This window comes from Aethalodelphis obliquidens, unplaced genomic scaffold, assembly GCF_003676395.1.
Source record: "Aethalodelphis obliquidens isolate GAN/ISIS:26980383/991018 unplaced genomic scaffold, ASM367639v1 scaffold14, whole genome shotgun sequence".
In the NCBI taxonomy this organism is placed as follows: Eukaryota; Metazoa; Chordata; class Mammalia; order Artiodactyla; family Delphinidae; genus Aethalodelphis; species Aethalodelphis obliquidens.
In genome coordinates, this window is record NW_020837958.1 from 16,457,520 (window position 1) to 16,478,475 (window position 20,956).

General features: G+C 35.4%; 1 protein-coding gene across 4 annotated transcripts in view; it reads right to left on the minus strand.

Moving 5' to 3' along the window:
* ELP4 (elongator acetyltransferase complex subunit 4) overlaps positions 1–20,956 on the minus strand; it is a 226,466-nt gene that overhangs the window by 202,179 nt on the left and 3,331 nt on the right. For all 4 annotated transcript variants that reach the window (XR_003434501.1, XR_003434500.1, XM_027115112.1 and 1 more), the window contains exon 2: positions 16,903–16,938. Coding sequence is in view for 2 of the 4 variants with exons in the window: in XM_027115112.1 (XP_026970913.1) it covers positions 16,903–16,938 (36 nt within the window). In the remaining 2 variants the exon portion in view is untranslated. The remainder of the gene's footprint in view (positions 1–16,902; positions 16,939–20,956) is intronic.

Genomic DNA, 20,956 nt, shown 5'->3' on the forward strand with positions numbered 1-20,956 from the left:
ATGGCAGAGAACGCATCTTACTGTTATATCGCTAGTACTGGGCACACAGTACACAGTAAATATTTGTAGAATAAATTAAGGGAAAAACAACAAACAAAAATCTATCTTGTCTTGTAAATCAGTCAGATCTACTGTAGTTTGCCTGAAAACACGTCCCATCATAGACACACACACACACACACACACATACACACACACACACACACACACACACATGCACACGCTATAATACTTATCAACCCTACTTTTTCAAAGATTCCTATGGGGCAGCAAAAACTCATGGGAAGAAGATCACCTATTGAGGGATTAGCAAAAAAAGTAAAAAATAATTCAGCTCTTCAAGCTGAAAATCACCAATTCTGTGAAAAAATTTTGAGTTGTACAATAAGCATTTAATTAATCTATTTAATGAATCCTCATAACACTGGGCATGCAAAAATGATAATCATGTGACAGAACTGCCAAAAAGCAAATGTAGTTTTGGCCTGAATTAATAGTCTAATTCCTAGGTTGAGAGAGATGATTGTCCTATTCTATTCTATGGTACTCGACCAGACTGACAACAATATATTTCATTTGGGGATTTACACAAACCAAAGCGTCTTCTGAATGGAGTGACCAGGATGGTGAAGGGACTTGAAAGCATGAGAAATGAATATTTTTCTTGAAGAAAAAGAGACCCAAGGGATGCAAGATAGCTGGCTTCAAATATTTGATGGGCTGTCATATGGAAATGGAATTACACTTGTTCATTAATGCCCCCAAGGGGTAGAATGAAGCCTAATGGATAGAAACAACAGGAACATCAATTTTTCTTTAATATCAAAGTCCAAATGAGCTGCCCCTATGATTCCACTGAGACTGGTCTCAAAGTCACCAATGACTTTCTAATTGTCTAATTTCTGGGACACTTTTAAATCTTTACCTTTTTTGTCTATTGTAGCTATTGCTATGGACAATTTTCTTTTTGGAACTACCCTCTCCCTCCCCCATTTTTAAGATACTCCTTGTTACCATTATTACTGTTTCTTTAGCCATTCTTTATATATGTAAGCAGTTTATATAGAACTCTCAACTCTTCGGTATACAAATATGAAACAATTTTATTTGTTTATTTTCTAGTCACTGCTTTCAAATATGCTATGTCAAAACTTCCTTTTCTCATCTCTTAAAGACATCCAGAGTGGATTCCATGATCTTCTCACCAGTTTCAGTTATTAAAATTTGAAATAGTTAAGTTTAAAACTTTATTGTTCAATGCAAAGCTTTCTCTCTCCTTCAGTGCAAACTAAGGCTTGTACCTTGAAGGTCTCAGTGGTGCAGAGGGGTTCTACAAGAAAGGAAAGTTCTAAAATACTTCTTACTCCAAGTCCTCATTCTATTATTACTGGGAGAGCAGGAAAAAAGAAAAGTGGCAGAGATCAACTTACACAATTGTCTGTCTGCTTTAGGTAGAGAGATGGCCCTATCCTCACTCTGATCTGGTCTATTTAAGCCAGCTGCTTGTAGCCTACGAAGTTATAGTGATTTCCATGTAGGTGGTAAGCATGGTTTTGGGGGTGATGCTCTGCTTCATTCTGGCCCCATCTGTCACTGAAAAACCCTTCAAAGCGGCAGAATCTCATGTTTGGAGGGGCTGGCCAGTACAGTCAAGATTACATTAAAAACAGCAAATAAGTGATTTATTGACCATTAACCATATGCTAAACATGGTGCAACACACATCTCATGCATTAGCTCATTTAATCCTTATAATAACCTTACAAATGTTATTAATCTCTGTCTTATAGGTAAGGAAACTACAGAGAATGTAAGCAGCTTGCCTATGGTGATATAGCTAGTAAATAGCAGAGCCATTATTTGAATCTAGGAAGTCCGATTCCAGAAGCTACGGTCTTAACCTCTTCCCTGGGCTTATTTTCCATTATCTATACCTTAAACAAGGATTTGCCTAGGCTTTAGACTTTGACCTGTTTTTCTTTTTACTCTAGTTGTACTGAGTCCTTTTTGGAGTTTAAGGCTACTCTAAGAAGCTGATATAAGTTTTATATGCTGGTCTAAAAATATACACAGTCCTACACAAATGTGCATGTAATTTGAGGAAATTAAGAGACCCCCCCCCTAAAATTCCATCTCTGTATCCACAAGGGTCTATAAACTTGGGCATTCTAATACATGCCTATGACTTCAACTAAAACATACATTGAATAAAACATTAGTTAAATAACATTGAGGAATCCCAAATATTTTTCTCTAGCCTAAATTTAATACCCAAATATCCAACTGTCTACTAGGTAGAACTACTGGGAACAGAAAATTCATTGTGTTTAAACTGAATTCATTACTCTACCTCAATATCTGCTCATTCTCCTCCTTTCCTGACTTCACCTAATGGTACTAACTCCAAACTTTCTCCGGCCAAAAATCGTGGGATCATACTACCTCCTGTCTCTCCCTCATTTCCTACACATTATATGGCACAGAAGTAGAAATCACCACTCTTGTGAGGGTTCTGCTAAAAGAGGGAAAATATAGGGAAATGATATTTCAAATCACAGCAGTCTAAGCAAAGCTAGTTAAACATTTAGAATCTAATATACATAACGAAATGTAGAAATAGAAAAGTTAGTTTGTGTTGTTATCCTATCAAAATTTGATAGTAAATTTATGATTAAAGTCTTAAAAGCACAGTAACGAACATCACCTCATGTTTAGATTAGGGCAATGAGTATTTTTATCACTTCAAGTTTTTTACATTATTCCTGCAGTGCCTCCTTCATAGTATCTCTTCATTGCTCAAAACTCCATGATTACATATTCCTAACCATTATAAATTGTTTTTAGCCAGGCTTTCATATCATTCATTTATTCATGCATTCATTCATTCACTGTATCCCTATATGGTTCCCATGATCACAGAGCTTACAGTCAGTCTACTGAATAAAGTATGTGATCAGGGGTTTTCAATAAAGTATAAGTGTCATGAGAAGGTAGATAAAGAATACTACAGAAGTATTTATATAAGAGGAATACTACTAATTGGGCATGAGGAGAAGGAAAGCAACAGTTAAGGATGACTTTCTGGAAGAGATATTTAAGTGGAGACCTAGAAGATGATTAGGGGTTAGGAAAAGAGAAGAAAAAAGATGCAGCAAGAAAGAACTTAAGAAAAGTCCTGTAGAGAGGTGAGAGAACGGTACTTTGATGGAATTAAAAACTTAGGGTGATAAACACAAAGCTTGAGGAAGGAGGTGAGAAGATGAGAAGAGATAAGGCTAAGGTGAATCAGCAGAAGCAAATCACTAAAGGTCTTAGAGCCCAAATTAAGGAGCTTGCACCTTATGTCAAGATCAATAGAGAGCACAAAAATGTCCTAAGCAAGGATCATGATCAGATTTTCATATCATAAAGTTCACTCAGGCTACAGTATGAAAAAGGACTGAAGCAAGGGAACATTGGAGACAACTTAAGAGGCTGTTATAATAATTTCAATGAGAGTTGTTGATTATGGTTTGAATTAGGGTTGTGGCAGCAATAATGGAGAGATGTAGACAGAGTTTTTCAATACATATTTAAACGGTTGAAAACTTTCAGCATTTAATGATTAATGGGTGTGTAGAGCGTGAGAGACAAGTACATCACTCAGGTCTCCGGCACGTGTCACTTGGTAGGTTGAATATGCCAGGGATGAGAGGAAGAGGGACAGATTTGGAGGAATGGGGTAGAATTTGGAGATAAGGGCAGACTGTGAGTTTAGCTCTAGACATACTGATTTTGAGGTGTGTGTAAGATATTCAAGAGAAAATGTTGAATAGGAAGTTGAATATGATCTCCTCATTTCTCTGTGTACCCTACATATGTAGCAATGCCAGAGATTACTGATTACTTTTATAAGATGAGGTTTTTCCTGGTCATTCTAGTTATGGCAGGGACTGAGACCTCCCAGGGAAGAGTATACAGCACTAGAAGAGGGAATATGATGTTAGTATTTTAAGTAGAGCCAAAGGAGTCTAAAAAAACATGAGCAGAGGGGTAGAAGGAAAACCAGAACAGAATATTATAACAGAATCCAAAGAAAGGGAGTACTTCAAGGAAAGAGTGATTAACTACATCAATTGCTGCTGAGATAAAGAAGGAAGAGGCCTGAGAAGGTAGCAGGATACAAGATCAACATACAGAAATCTGTTGCATTTCTTTACACTAACAATGAAATATCAGAAAAGGAAAGTAAAAAGCAATCCCTTTTAAAATTACATAAAAACAAACAAACAAAAACAAAACTTTGGAATAAACCTGACCAAGGAGGTGAAAGACCTATATGCTGAGAACTATAAAACATTGATAAAGGAAATTAAAGATGATTCAAAGAAATGGAAAGATAACCCATTTTCTTGAATTGGAAGAATTAATATTGTTAAAATGGTCATATTACCCAAAGTAATCTAGAGATTTAATGCGATCCCTATCAAATTACCCATGACATTTTACACAGAATGAGAACAAATAATCCTAAAATTTATATGGAACCATAAAATACCCATAATTGCCAAAGGCTGAGGAAAAAGAACAAAGCTGGAGGCACAACCCTCCCAGACTTCAGACAATACTATAAAACTACAGTAATTAAAACAGCATGGTATTGGCACAAAAACAGACAGACACATGATTCAATGGAATAGAATAGAAAGTTCAGAAATAAACCCACATACCTTCAGCCAATTAATCTTCAACAAAGGAGGCAAGACTATACAGTGGAGAAAAGACAGTCTCTTCAGCAAGCAGTGTTGGGAAAGCTGGATAGCCCGATGTAAACCAATGAAGTTAGAACACTTCCTCACACCATACACAAAAATAAATTCAAAATGGCTTAAAGACTTAAATATAAGACATGACACCATAAGACTCCTAGAACAGAACTTAGGCAAAACATTCTCTGACATAAATTGTACCAGCATTTTCTTAGGCCAGTCTCCCAAGGCAACAGAAATAAAAGCAAAAATAAACAAATGGGACCTAATCAAACTTACAAGCTTTTGCACAGCAAAGGAAACCATAAACAAAATGAAAAGACAACCTACAGAGTGGGAGAAAATATTTGCAAACAATGTGCCTGACAAGGGCTTAATTTCCAAAATATACAAACAGCTCATACAACAACAAAAAACCAAACAACCCAATCGAAAAATGGGCAGAAGACCTAAATAGACATTTCTCCAAAGACATACAGATGGCCAATAGGCACATGAAAAGATGCTCAACTTTGCTAATTATTACAGAAATGTGCATCAAAAGTACAATGAGGTAATACCTCACACTGGTCAGAATGGCCATCATTAAAAAGCCTACAAATAATAAATGGTGGAGAGGGTGTGGAGAAAAGGGGACTCTCCTACACTATTGGTGGGAATGTAAATTGGTACAGCCACTATGGAAAACAGTATGGAGGTTCCTTAAAAAACTAAAAATAGAGTTGCCGTATGATCCAGCAATCCCACTCCTGGGCATATATCCAGAGAAAACTCTCAGTTCAAAAAGGTGCACCCCAATGTTCACAGCAGTACTATTTACAATAGTCAAGACATGGAAGCAACCTAAATGTCCATCAACACATGAATGGATAAAGAAGATGTAGTACAGATATACTATTGAATACTATTCAGCTATAACAAACAATGAAATTATGCCATTTGCAGCAAGAGGGATGGACCTAGAGATTATCATACTAAGTGAAGTAAGTCAGAAAGAGAAAGATAAATATCATGATATAACGTATATCTGGAATCTAAAACATGATACAAATGAACTTATTTACAAAACAGAAACAGACTCACAGACATAGAAAACAAACTTATGGTTACCAAAGGGGAAAGAGGGGGCAGGGATAAATTAGGAGTTTGGGATTAGCAGATACAAACTACTATACATAAAATAGATAACAACCAGGTCCTACTGCATAGCACAGGGAACTATATTCAATATTCTGTAATAAACCTTAATGGAAAAAAATATATATATATGGACCACTGCGCTGTACACCAGAAATCAGCACAACATTGTAAATCAGCTATACTTCAATAAAAAAAAAAAAAAAGAAGGAATAGAACTGAGAAGTAACCTCTGGGTTTAGCAATGGGAAGGTCTCCAGTGTCTTGAGCTAAGGTGGTTTTAGTGAAGTGGTAGTGTGTGAAATAGACTGAGCAATGACTGAAGTATTACTAAAACATATAAGAAGTGTTACAGATCATTCAACAGGCTTGGCTATGAAACGGAAAAGAAAAAGCAATAATTGGAGAAGGTAGGGTTAAGGGAGTGGAATTTTTTTCCTTTGAAAAACAAGTACACATAGAAAAGAGCTTAATAAAGATAGTAATGATAAGAAGAGAAAAGAAAATTGCTATTGCCAGGTACTTGGAAAGGTAGAAGGAGAAAAGATCTAAAGTACAGGTGAGGGATTTGGTTCAAGATGGTGGAGTACAGGGATGTGCGCTCGCTCCCTCTTGTGAGAGCACTGGAATCACAACTAACTGCTGACACGACTAACTAACAGTCATTGACAGGAAGACACTGGAGCTCACCAAAAAAGATACTCCAAAGACAAAGGAGAAACCACAATGAGAAGGTAGGAGGGGCGCAATCACAATAAAATCAAATCCCATAACTGCTGGGTGGGTGACTCACAAACTGGAGAACACTTATACCACAGAAGTCCACCCCCGGGAGTGAAGGTTCTGAGCCCGTCAGGCTTCCCAACCTGGGGGTCTGGCAACGGGAGTAGGAATTCCTAGAGAATCAGACTTCGAAGGCTAACGGGATTTGATTGCAGGACTTCGACAGGACTGGGGGAAACAGAGACTCCACTCGTGGAGGGCACACACAAAGTAATGTGTGCATCGGAACCCAGCGGGAGGAGCAGTGACCCCATAGGAGACTGAACCAGACCTACCTGCTAGTGTTGGAGGGTCTCCTGCAGAGGTGGGGGGTGGCTGTGGCTCACCATGGGGACAAGGATACTGGCAGCAGAAGTTCTGGGAAGTACTCCTTGGTGTGAGCCCTCCCAGAGTCTGCCATTAGCCCCACCAAAGAGCCAGGTAGGCTCCAGTGTTGGGTCACCTCAGGCCAAACAACCAACAGGGAGGGAACCCAGACCACCCATCATCAGACAAGTGGATTACAATTTTACTGAGCTCTGCCCACCAGAGCAACACCCAGCTCTACCCACTACCAGTCCCCCCCCATCAGGAAGCTTGCACAAGCCTCTTAGACAGCCTCATCCACCAGAGGGCAGACAGCAGAAGCAAGAAGAACTACAGTTCTGTAGCCTGTGCAAGGAAATGAAGACAGCCTAAGAGACCTCTGGGACAACATTAAAGGCAAGAATATTCACATTATAGGGGTCCCAGAAGGAGAAGAGAGAGAGAAAGGACCCGAGAAAATATTTGAAGAGATTATAGTCAAAGCTTCCCTAACATGGGAAAGGAAATAGCCACCCAAGTCCAGGAAGCCACAGAGAATCCCAGGCAGGATAAACCCAAGGAGAAACATGCAGAGATGCAGCACAGTATTCAAGGTGACAAAAATTAAAGACAAAGAAAAATTATTGAAAGCAACAAGGGAAAAACAACAAATAACATACAAGGGAACTCGCATGAGGTCAACAGCTGATTTCTCAGCAGAAACTCTACAAGCCAGAAGGGAGTGGCATTACATACTTAAAGTGATGAAAGGGAAGAACCTACAACCAAGATTACTCTACCCAGCAAGGATCTCATTCAGATTCGACAGAGAAATCAAAAGCTTTACAGCCAAGCAAAAGCTAAGAGAATTCAGCACCACCAAACCAGCTCTACAACAAATGCTAAAGGAACTTCTCTAAGTGCGAAACATAACAGAAGAAAAGGACCTACAAAAACAAACCCAAAACAATTAAGAAAATGGTCATAGGAACATACATATTGATAATTACCTTAAATGTGAATGGATTAAATGCTCCAACCAAAAGACACAGGCTCACTGAATGGATACAAAAACAAGACCCATATATATGCTGTCTACAAGAGACCCACTTCAGACCTAGGGACACATACAGACTGAAAGTGAGGGGATGGAAAAAGATATTCCATGCAAATGGAAATCAAAAGAAAGCTGGAGTAGCAATACTCATATCAGAGAAAATAGACTTTAAAATAAAGAATGTTACAAAAGACAAGGAAGGATACTACATAATGATCAAGGGATCAACCCAAGAAGAAGATATAACAATTGTAAATATTTATGCATCCAACATAGGAGCACCTCAATGCAGAAGGCAACTGCTAACAGCTCTAAAAGAGGAAATCAACAGTAATACAATAATAGTGGGGGATTTTAACACCTCACTTACACCAATGGACAGATCATCCAAACAGAAAATTAATAAGGAAACACAAGCTTTAAATGACACAATAGACCAGATAAATTTAATTGATATATGTAGGACATTCCATCCAAACACAGCAGATTACACTTTCTCTTCAAGTGCACACGGATCATTCTCCAGGATAGATCACATCTTGAGTCACAAATGAAGCCTCAGTAAATTTAAGAAAATTGAAATCATATCAAGCATCTTTTCTAACCACAACGTTATGAGATTAGAAATCAATTACAGGGAAAAAAACGTAAAAAACACAAACACATGGAGGCTAAAATATACATTACTAAATAACCAAGAGATCACTGAAGAAATCAAAGAGGAAATCAAAAAATACCTAGAGACAAATGACAAAGAAAACACGACGATCCAAAACCTATGGGATCCAGCAAAAGCAGTACCAGACTGTCAGAGGGAAGTTTATAGCTATACAAGCCTACCTCAAGAAACAAGAAAAATCTCAAATAATCTAACCTTACAGCTAAAGGAACTAGAGAAAGAAGAACAAAACCCAAAGTTAGCAGAAGGAAAGAAATCATAAGGATCAGAGCAGAAATAAATGAAATAGGAACAAAGAAAACAATAGCAAAGATCAATAAAACTAAAAGCTCGTTCTTTGAGAAGATAAACAAAATTGAGAAACCTTTAGCCAGACTCATCAAGAAAAAGAGGGATAGGACTCAAATTAATAAAATTAGAAATGAAAAAGGAGAAGTTACAACGGACACTGCAGAAATACAAAGCATCCTAAAAGACTACTACAAGCAACTCTATGCCAATAAAACGGACAATCTGGAAGAAATGGACAAATTCTTAGAAAGGTATAACCTTCCAAGACTGAAGCAGGAAGAAATAGAAAATATGAACAGACCAATCACAAGTAATGAAATTGAAACTGTGATTAAAAATCTTCCAACAAACAAAAGTCCAGGACCAGATGGCTTCATAGGTGAATTCTATCAAACATTTAGAGAAGAGCTAACACTCATCCTTCTCAAACTCTTCCAAAAAATTGCAGAGGAAGCAACACTCCCAAACTCATTCTATAAGGCCACCATCACCCTGATACCAAAACCAGACAAAGATACTACAAAAAAAGAAAATTACAGACCAATATCACTGATGAATATAGATGCAAAAATCCTCAACAGAATACTAGCAAACAGAATCCAACAACACATCAAAAGGATGATACACCATGATCAAGTGGGATTTATCCCAGGGATGCAAAGATTCTTCAACATATGCAAATCAATCAATGTGATACACTATATTAACAAATTGAAGAATAAAAACCATATGATCATCTCAATAGATGCAGAAAAAGCTTTCGACAAAATTCAACACCCATTTATGATAAAAACTCTCCAGAAGGTAGGCATAGAGGGAACTTACCTCAACATAATAAAGGCCATATACGACAAACCCACAGCAAACATCATTCTCAATGGTGAAAAACTGAAAGCATTTCTCTAAGATCAGGAACAAGACAAGGATGTCCACTCTAGCCACTATTATTCAATATAGGTTTGGAAGTCCTAGTCACGGCAATCAGAGAAGAAAAAGAAATAAAAAGAATACAAATTGGAAAAGAAGAAGTAAAACTGTCACTGTTTGCAGATGACATGATACTATACATATAGAATCCTAAAGATGTCACCAGAAAACTACTAGAGCTAATTGAATTGGGAGATTGGGATTGACATATATACATTAATATGTATAAAATAGATAACTACTAAGAACCTGCTGTATAAAAAAATAAATAAAATAAAATTCAAGAAAAAAAATAAAGTACAGGTAAAAGATGATCTCAAACAGGAGAAGGTATAACACATCTTTCCATTTGTGGATAGAGCTATGTTTTGAGGTTTGATGGTGAGAAGTTTTTTATGATGAGACTCTTACTTCTGTGTGAAATAAGTCATTTCAGAAAATGAGGGAGAAAGTGGTATTGTCTGATGTTTGAGGACCAGAGAGTTCAAAAGGCCACTGAGGTTACTGAGAATGAAAAGGAGGTGATTAGAGTTATACAAAAGCTTGTTGGCCAACGTTCAATGCCTTCTTGAGGTTGAAGATCATGATAGTCTCTAATAAATGAAGGAAATAACTAGGACGTCAGTATAGGCAGCAATGAGGTAGAGGAGGAGGAATAGCCCAAGATATAAATCTCACTCCAGAAAGAATTTTTAAGATGAGTTTTCAGGTTTTAGTATAAAATGATGATTTACTGCCAGAGAAACTTGATTGCGAATCTCAGCTACTAGGTGTGTGACCCTGGGCAAGTTACTTGGCTTCTCTCAAAATTTCAATTTCATCTTCTGTAAAATATAGACATCTCATCTGATTGTTGTGAAATTAAATGATAAAATATACATCAAGGGCTTAGCGTGATGCCCAGCACACAGTAATTCCTCACTAAATGTTAAATATTTTAATAGACTATTTAATAAGTTTTAAAGATATTAGAGTATGTTTTATATGAAATAGGTGTTATAAAAGGCAAACTGGAAAGGTTTAGAAACGATAGGAATACTAGGAAATTGAGTCTATAGAGAAAAAAATACAGAGTATTATGGAGATAAAAGAAACATAGAAGGTAAGATCATTGGAACAACTTAATTCTTGGACAATGACCAAAGGTAACTAGGAGGTGAAACATGATGGATCTGACTGGCTATAAAGCTAAACAAACAGAAACTCCCAGGTGTCTTCTGGTGGATTAAGGGTAAAAAGTCTCATCCCTGCACACTGCAGTTTGAGGAGCTGGTATATGGGTTCTGAAGTTTCACAATTTGAATTGTACAAGTAGGTAGTTGAGACCAAAGACTCAGGGAAAGTAGGCTAAACTTTCCCTTTGACTAGTCCTAAATTAATACTCTCTCCTTTAGAAGGGCTCTCGCCTCTTTATTACAGGAGCATACCCTGCTGGTAGTCTCTCTTATGCATGTGTTTATACAGTTTACATATGAATACTTTTCTCCCTTCATCTCCCCTCAACTTCTGCCCATACTTTGATTCAATTTAAGCCTTTTCCATACCTCTTGCACCTGCATAAACATTTGCACATTATATATGTATTGTTCATAGTTATTCCACATGCAACCGACATCCAGTTTAAGTTCATCAAGGGTAAAAACAAAGATTCATGCTGCCTAACAGTGTTAAACACATAGTAGGCACTTAAATGTTTCAGGACAAAAGGTCAGGTGTTTTTTTCTAAAGAACTGTACTGATCAGTATGTCTTATTTCAGTCTTCCAACAAGTTTTACTACTATAAAATAAATTAAGGAGCATACAAAATATAATAATATAAAACAGCAATTGGCAAGCTTTTTCTTAAAAGAGAGTAAATATTTCAGGCTTGTGAACCATACAGTCTCTGTTGAAACTACTTAACTATGCTCTTGTAGCACAAAAGAAGCCATAAACAATGTGCAAATAAATACAGCATGGTTGTATTCCAATCTTTATAGATAAATCGCCAGCCAGCAGGTTGTAGTTTGCCAAGTCGTGTACCATAAGGAAAATGCTTAGAATATATTACATGTTGTAAAAGGAAAACATAGCTCAGCAAACTCAAAAAGTTCGAAGACAACTGATGAGAAAATACTATACTATCCTTTGAGAGATATATTGGGAGCGCTTGGTTTTTGCTATTATATGAAATAATACCAAATTAAATCTATGAAAAGTATGATATTCTAAGGTGATCCCCATGATCCTGTTTCCTGGTATATGTCTGTGTAATCTCTTCACTTTGAATATGGGTGGAACCTGTAACTTGCTTTTAACCCAAAGTATATGGCAAAGGTGATGGGACATCATTTCTGTTACATAAAACTGTGACATCTGTCTTGTTGAGAGACATTCTTCCTTACTGGTCTTGAAGAAATAAGATGTCGGTTGTGAGAGAGTGCCTCTGGCTGACAGCAAGGAACTGAATGCTGTCAACCACCGTGTGAGCTTGGAAGCAGATCCTTCCTTCTTCTGCCAAACCTTCAGTGAGAACCCAGCCCTGACTGACATCTTGACTGTCCGCTTGCAGAGGACCCAGCTAAGCTGTGCCTGGACTCCTGACCCACACAAATTGTGAGATGATAAATGTGTGTTCTTTTTAAGCTATTAAGTTTATGTTAATATTGTCACACAGCAATAGGTAACTAATACAGAAGTACACTTATAGCTGGTTGTAATTAATTGTTTAAAAGCATATTTTTCTCCTACTTCTAGATCTAAAATTATATAATTAACCTAAGAGACTAAATTAAAAATAATGCTTTCATAAATGTCACATAACTTGTATTTCAATTACTGACCTCTATTAAATCTTTTTGATGCTCACTAGCTCCACATATGGACCAAGATCCTTTATGTAAAAAGAAGCTGTGTGAACTTTAAATATTTATGCCATCCTTTCACTTTTGATACTTTTCAGGTGCTCCATATTTACCCGTGTACCAGACTGTCAGAAAGTGATTTAAATATAAAACATCTCAAAACCTATTCCAGTACTGAAGGATGAAACATGTTCTAACAAAACTCTATCTTTGATTTTCAAAGTAAATGTAGGAGCCCCTTAGTTCTTCAATCTATTGCTCAGAGAAGGGCCTTTTAAGTATTCATATTCATTTATTTTGTTGCATTCCGAAGGTCTAAAGTAGAACTACCATGGGTTTTCTGGCAGTGCTCACTGTCTCCAGTTTCCATAGTTACATTGCTTCTGAAACCGTAAATCCACTACTCTGTTACGCCACACTCATGTGCATGTACACACTGAGACACAGAGTTGCCTTGGTAAATTAGAGAATGGTTAAAATGTTCACAGTCTATATTGAAAAGTTATTAATGCAAATCATCTTCGGCTTTAATTTTCTCTCACTTGTGGAATAAAAAAATCTTTGAGTGATGAGCAGTATAGTAATGGCCTAAGCTCCTAACCACTGACCTTAAATCTCCATATTTGGTTTGTATTTTGAACTATTCATCCATTTCTTAAGGCAGAATTCATCTGTTGTACAAGCTGTATTGACCAGGAAACAGAGAAAAGTAGAAAACCTAGTAGATAAGATTCCTTCTGCTAATCTAATCTCTCAAAGAAATGTAAAAATGCTTCCAAATTTTGTTTTAAGATTTCCTAGAGAAAACAAGCTAACAGATAATAAAACTAAGTTTACTTAAGTTATACATATTTTTAAAAATCTTATACACTTAGAAGGAGTTGATAGTAGGGCATAAACAATAATGAGATGATTAAAAATATTAGCTTTATGGAAAGACCAGACTATAAAGGCAAGGCCTTTGCTTTATACTTGTTATATTGTTTTATGCAATTATTAATTCAACAAATAGTTACTGAATACCTAGTTTAATACTTGGTGAATTGATATTTCACCAAAGGCAGACCCTTTTTTACTTATCTGTCACTGTGCTTTAGTTATTCTTATTTGAGTTTTTCCTTATTATATATTGTCAAAAAATCTCCTTAGCTAGATCACCAAGTTCATTAGACATGTGTTGTTTCCGCATAACTGCTGACATCAACACTAAGCTTTCTGTCACTATGTAACAAGGATCCTCTTCCTCCAGCTTTCAGTAACATGGACCTTCTCCCTTTACAGCCTCATTGGCAGTGTCCTCAAAGTACAGAGTTCTACTAACGATCTCTTTACAGTGATTTAGGCATTTTCTAATGTGTTCCTCAAAATCCTTCCAGCCCTTGCCCACTGCCTGGTTCTAAAGCCACTCCCATATTTTTATTTTATATTTGTTATGGAAGCACTCACTTTTAAAACACCAAAATCTGTTATGAAATAACATTTTCAATGTTTGCAGAAGATGATTGCCTACTTAGAAAATTCAAGTGAATCTATAAACAATTCAAAAGTTGCTGGTTATAAGATGGATATACAAAAGTCAATAGCAGTCCCTTGTACAGCTACAATCAACAATAAAGTGTAGTAATAATAAACACATCTATTATGGTATTAACTTACGTTGTAATTATTTACTTTACTTATGTCTCCTCCTTAAGGGAAGAGAGTAACTCATTTATATTTGTAACCCCAATATCTAGCATGCACCTGGGTGTTCAACGAACAATTTTTGAATGAATTATCAGTCGTCATTAGATTCTTAGTATCATTCACATATACTTCTACTGGAGAAAAGAATTAAAATTTAGCTGGATATTTTTTAAACCATTATAATAATCTCCAGATTTTTGTTCAAAGAGAAAAGTCCCAGGTTCAAATCATGAAATGCCATTCTTCACTTTTCACCTATTTGGACTGGTAAAGATTAAAATGTTTGATAATGCACATTGTTGTTAAGGGTAAGGGTAACCTAATATTCTTATAACAGTTGATTGAAGTATAAGGTAGCATAACCTCTTGGCCGAGCAATCTAATATCTAATACAATTTAACATGCTTCTATCAAGTAAGCCTATATCTTGGAATTTATTCTATAGATACTATATACTTATATGTGTATGCAGACCTTATATATAAGACTTGTATAATAAGATTGTTAGTAACAGAAAATAATGAGTTAAACTTATCAGTAGAGAATGATTTAAGTAAATTGTGGCATAACTATACAATAAAATCCTATTCAGCTGTCGAGAAGAATGAGGTATACCTATATGAAGGCACATGGACTGATCTCTAACATGTATTAAGCAGAAAAAGCAAGGTGCTGAATGCTCCCATGTATATTAGTTATGTTGAAATATTTGGGTGGGAAACCCAGGACAGTATTGTCCCTGGGTATGGGGAGTGAGGAACTGAAAGGACAACCCAATTTTTCTACATGTCCTTTTACATTTTCTGTATTTATATACTTGTATCAAAACTGTGAATTATTTTTCCCCAAAATTCCTTCAATCATTCTTTACTTACTAAAAGATAAATTTAAAAACTGCAACTGACATGACCGTTTCTAGAATTTAAGCATAAGTCACACTAAATTTGGAGTTATTGTATTCAGTTCTGGGCACAGTTAAAGAGACAATGCCAGGGACTTCCCTGGTGGTGCAATGGTTAAGAATCTGCCTGCCAATGCAGGAGACACGGGTTCGAGCCCGGGTCCGGGAAGATCCCACATGCCATGGAGCAACTAAGCCCATGCGTCACAACTACTGAGTGTGTGCTCTAGAGCCCGCGAGCCACAACTACTGAGCCCATGTGCCACAACTCCTGAAGGCCACATGCTCTAGGGCCCACGCACCGCAACGATGAGTAGCCCCTACTCACCACGACTAGAGAAAAGCCCACATGCAGCAACAAAGACCCAACGCAGCCATAAATAAATAAATAAATAAATTTAAAAAAAAAAAAAGAGAGACAATGACAGACCAAAAGGTGCGACACGAGAACAACCAGGAGAGTGAGGAGTGTGAAACCAGTTTAAGAAACTATGTCTAGGGCTTCCCTGGTGGCGCAGTGGTTGAGAGTCTGCCTGCCGATGCAGGGGACACGGGTTCGTGCCCCGGTCCGGGAGAATCCCACATGCCGCGGAGCGGCTGGGCCCGTGAGCCATGGCCGCTGAGCCTGCGCGTCTGGAGCCTGTGCTCCGCAACGGGAGAGGCCACAACAGTGAGAGGCCCGCGTACCACAAACTATGTCTATTTAGTTTGGAGAAGATTTGAGGTGATTAAATAGTTATTTTCAAATATTTTAAGAGTGTCATGTTTAAGAGTATCAGAAGACAAAACTAGGAACAACAAACTTGTTACAGGCATACAAATTAAACATTAATATACAGAACTTTCTAATAAATCATACATTTTCAATAACAAAGCATTGCTTTGTAAAGCAGCGAGCCCTTTAAACTAGATAATCTGTACTCAAATGGTGCTTGATACCTGTCAAGGATTATGGAAAAGTGATTTGTGGCCAAATGGGAGCTTTGATTATATAACTGCCAAGGTTTATTTCAATTCCAAGATTCTATGATCTAAACTTAAAAAAAAGTTAAGTAGGGTTATGTATGTGTATTTAAGTAAGAACCAATGAAGCTTTAAAGATGAACAAAAATGTGATTTGTCAGTTTGTTACTTTTCTTTCAGTTAGAAGACAATTATGATAAAAATCTGTGATATATACAATGGGCTTATGTGTACATCAACTTATCAAATGAATCACTGTAATAATCCCAATCTAAATACTGAGATTCTCCAAAAAATCTATTGGCATTAATTTTAGTTTTTTTAAAACAAATGCAGGGCGAAGCACTGTGAACATTTTTAAATTATAAGAGCTACATTTTCATATATATATTTTCCTAATTCATTTCAAGTTCAGATCAACATTTTAATTTAAATTAGAACTTAAGGCAATTCCTCTTTAATTTACCTTAACTCTTGTATAATTTACCTTAACTTTTGTAGAGTGTTAAATACGTAATCTCAGAATAGGCAAACCCATAAAATCATTATGCACAAGAGAAAACCGTGACTGGGAAGAGCAAAGTATGTATGCTAGACTAACCAATTAGAAGAACTGTTCCAACGGCCAAACCTCCACCTGGAAATGAAACAAAACCAAGAAGAAAATTAATCTACCTTTTCACATTATCTTTAGCATAAAAGTTAGGCATTATCAAGGACAGGTACTTCAATAACTTTAAAATTGCAGTTAAAAACAACATTTTAATTACCTTTGCAATACTTTGCTTAAGGTGCTATTATGAAATAATTACATATTATATGTAATTATACACTACACATTACAATTACTTTCATAATATACTGTACTATCCTCCTTTCTCCTGTGTTAGGACCATGCAGCATTCAACATAACCGGTTAAGCGATCCATAAATGTTATATTTAGCACTTGCTAATAAATTAGCTCAATAGCTGAGACCTAAATGTGCACAGTAACCTAACTACAACAGAAGTACAACACAGAAAAGAAAGGTTACTGTAAGAGAAATTCCACTTTAATATTTATTCTCAAATTTAATAAGCCTTGGAAAAAAACCCCTGATAATTAAAACGAATTTTTTCCATTATTAACAATATACACAAAGTCAGGACATACTCTAAATATTTTTGTCATTTCAAACAAAAAAGGCACAATCACAAAACACATTTTCAATTTTACTAGAAAATGTTATTTTAAATATCTGAATTAGGGTAATATGATCATAAACATATAACTCAAATAGTTTATTAGAAATCAATTTAAAATCAACTTTTAGGAAACTAGAACAACATCAGAAAGATAAAGACATTCAATCATTTGACTCCTGATATTTTGTTTGTAAAACCACTTGTAAAAGTATTACTATGTATAATTAATGTTGTAAACGCTAACAAATTCACTTAGAAATTTAAGAATGTGTACACAAAGAATGAAATGTACTTAAAGTATAATTAATTTAAAAAGAAACTAAAAATTGTTGGACAGTTGAAGACATTACTAGCGTTTTGCTTGTTTGCACAAAATGGTGAAACATTTAGAATAACAATAAAGAACTTTTCCTCAAAAAAGTTTTGTAGTGGCGAACATTACATAGAAAAACTTACTATGAAAAATTCATTTGACAGTGCTTATTTTTTGCCTTGCAAATAAGCATAAATAACTGTTATGTTTCAAAGAATTTGAAATTTGGTAACATGCATGCACACAGAATACAATCCAACATTTGGGGACTTTATAAAGAAAACATTCCAAATTGTTAGAAAAGAATTTTTTAAAAAATGAAACCAATACATTTATATATTTTTAAATGGATTTTTTATGGAAACAAATATGTATTTTACTTTCACATTGAGATAAGTTCCTTCATTTTAGCATTTAAAGCCACACCAGACTACACAGGATAACTCCAAATGTTGGTCAAGCTAAAAGATTAACATAAACTGAAATACGTGTGATGATAATAACCATAAAGGATCAGAGCAAATTTTCTTTGGGACAAGATTAAATATTTAATTTTATAGTTTGTGCTACATATAGACCACTACTTTTTAATCCATTTGAAACACTTTAAATCACACTTTCCAACTCCTTACTTCACTATTTTCCCTTACATGCAAAAATAAATATTTAACTACGTAATCATCATTTTGTGTATTTGAGATGAAATAATACAAGCACATAACAGATACTGCAGTGTCTAGTCTACAGCAAGTACTATAAAAAAGTTAGCTGCCTTTCTTTCTATAACTTAATTTTTATAGGAAGGATTTAGATTTATTATCTTAAACTTCTTTGGGTCTACATTCATATCTCCTCAAATTAGCAAGTTATATAAGGCCTCCAAGTCGAATAGTTAGAGAAGTATTTTCTGAATTATATTCACCGTGAAATAATGAGAACAGATAAAGAAATAGTTTCCCTATTAAATGAAGTGATACCTTACTCAGGTGACTTGCCCAAGGAGGTACAGTAAGAGCTACCCTTACGAGTCTGGCAATTATTTTCTGACTAGAAACTAAATGATACACTAAAACTGTATCATTAGATAAATGGTGATCACCTTAACAGTAAATCAGACTAGGCTAAGGCAGTTTTCTGTAAGAATGAGTCAAACAATCCACTGTTCCTGATAATTCAGGAACCACCCCTCGAATTTTTAAAATCTCACATATATTAAAATTCTGATGTTTGGAAAATTTGAACATTACTTAAAACAAGATAATATGAAGACAGTTTAATGACTTTTATCAGCCAAATTAATATTCTATCAGGACTTCTACAAAAAGGCAACTCTATTTTTCTAATGGGCTATATAATGTAAATTCACTAGACTCAAATTTGAATTGGCCCTAGGCAATGTTGGTCATTTGGAAGGTTGGTCATGGGAAATAAGAAGCCACCTTATTATTTGTAAATCAAGTTTTTATTCTATGTATATGAGGTAAAATTATTTGACACGTACATACACACACACATATAGCAGCAAAGTTCCTCTATTCTTCCAAACTTCATTTTAGAGTGTGACAAGACCCCACATTTCCCCAAAATACTTCTGTATAAGGTATTTTGAAATAACTCACTTGATATACTGAGGTTCTAGTTATATTTTAAACTAGAGTAAATTTGAATAAGTTTGTAGTCATGCTCCCTACCAAAAACTGAAAAGCTTAAACAACCAATCATGACAAGATGTCTTGACATGGCATGTTCAACAAAAGTTAGTTTTAATACATCTTTAAATTCAGTAATCCATTAGTAACTTCAAAAGCAACACAGATTTCACACTAATAGTTCCCAATTAAAATAGAAATAAAATAGTTCCTAATAGTCCACTAAAATGTCTGACATGTAAGTAATGTGGTAAGTAAGCACTCGTCTTATTTCTATAATGAAACATACAAAGGAGTAAAATGGTCTTATGGCCTCCTCTTCTCTTTAATCATATCTTAGGGAAATCATCAATATTCTAAGTCACTAAGCAAATAAACTGTTGGTTTTACTTCTAGACCTTTTAAAGAAGTATATTAAGTTATTCTCCAGCTTACTAAAAAATATGGGTAGAATATTTTATCAACTTGTAAGACTACATGAGTTTGAAAGCTTGAAGATACTTTGCAAGTCTGATATCTTAAAGTATTAATTTCATCAAGCTTTTACATTTTAAAAAAATGACAGCATTTTGTCTTAAAACTAGAAAAAAACCTGATAGTGTAAAAACATCAGAAAATTTAAGATTTTAAGTGCCAATATCTTTTTTTTTAAATATGAAGGAAAGAATTAAAAAAAATTCATGTGAATAGTTAGAACGTGATATATTAATTTAGAGGGAGAAAATTCAATCCCACACACTTCCCCCAAAAAATCTTTAATTAAGCTATAAATTTAGCGTGAATGAGGTCAAATTAATATATTAGAATATTAAGGTCCAGAAGTGTTATCTTATTTTACAACAAGGGCAACTCGTTTTTCAAAGTTAGAGGAAGTAAAAGGGAAAACAAATAAAAGTCAGGAAAGATAAGTGATTTATACCAGTCCTTTCCAGTGCTCTCTATAAATGGTTTTGCTTAAAATTATAGAAAGGCATTTTAGGGAAAATGCAACGTTAAAAACCAGTTCATATTCTTGGTTCATGGCAATATCCTTAACTACTTAACTAATGCCACACTTCAAATTAAATTGCAGTTATGTCATTAACAGGTCTACTTTTTCTTCTCTCTCTAGGAGGTATGAAACATCCCAACAACTCCTGATTATCACAACTATTGGCTGGGCAAATATGGGAATCAAAAAAGACAAGCCATCAGCAATGAGAATGGTTCTGTAGATTAAATTACACAAAACAATTTTACATAGCAATACAAGGGAATAAGCTACTTTTACTTTAAATGTACAGCTATCAATTGTTAAAATGTCACAACCAGGATTATGTTAAATATATAATCCAAGATCTATGCATATCATCTCACACTCCAGATTAAGATATAGTGGAGCAAAGGAACTACAACCACCAGTATTTATTTTTTCACAGCAGTGTTGAAAATGGCAGCTACCCTCAAGCTTCTTCAGAGTCCTCTTCCTGGACTATTATTTACCCCTAATCCCTATTTCCATTCACTT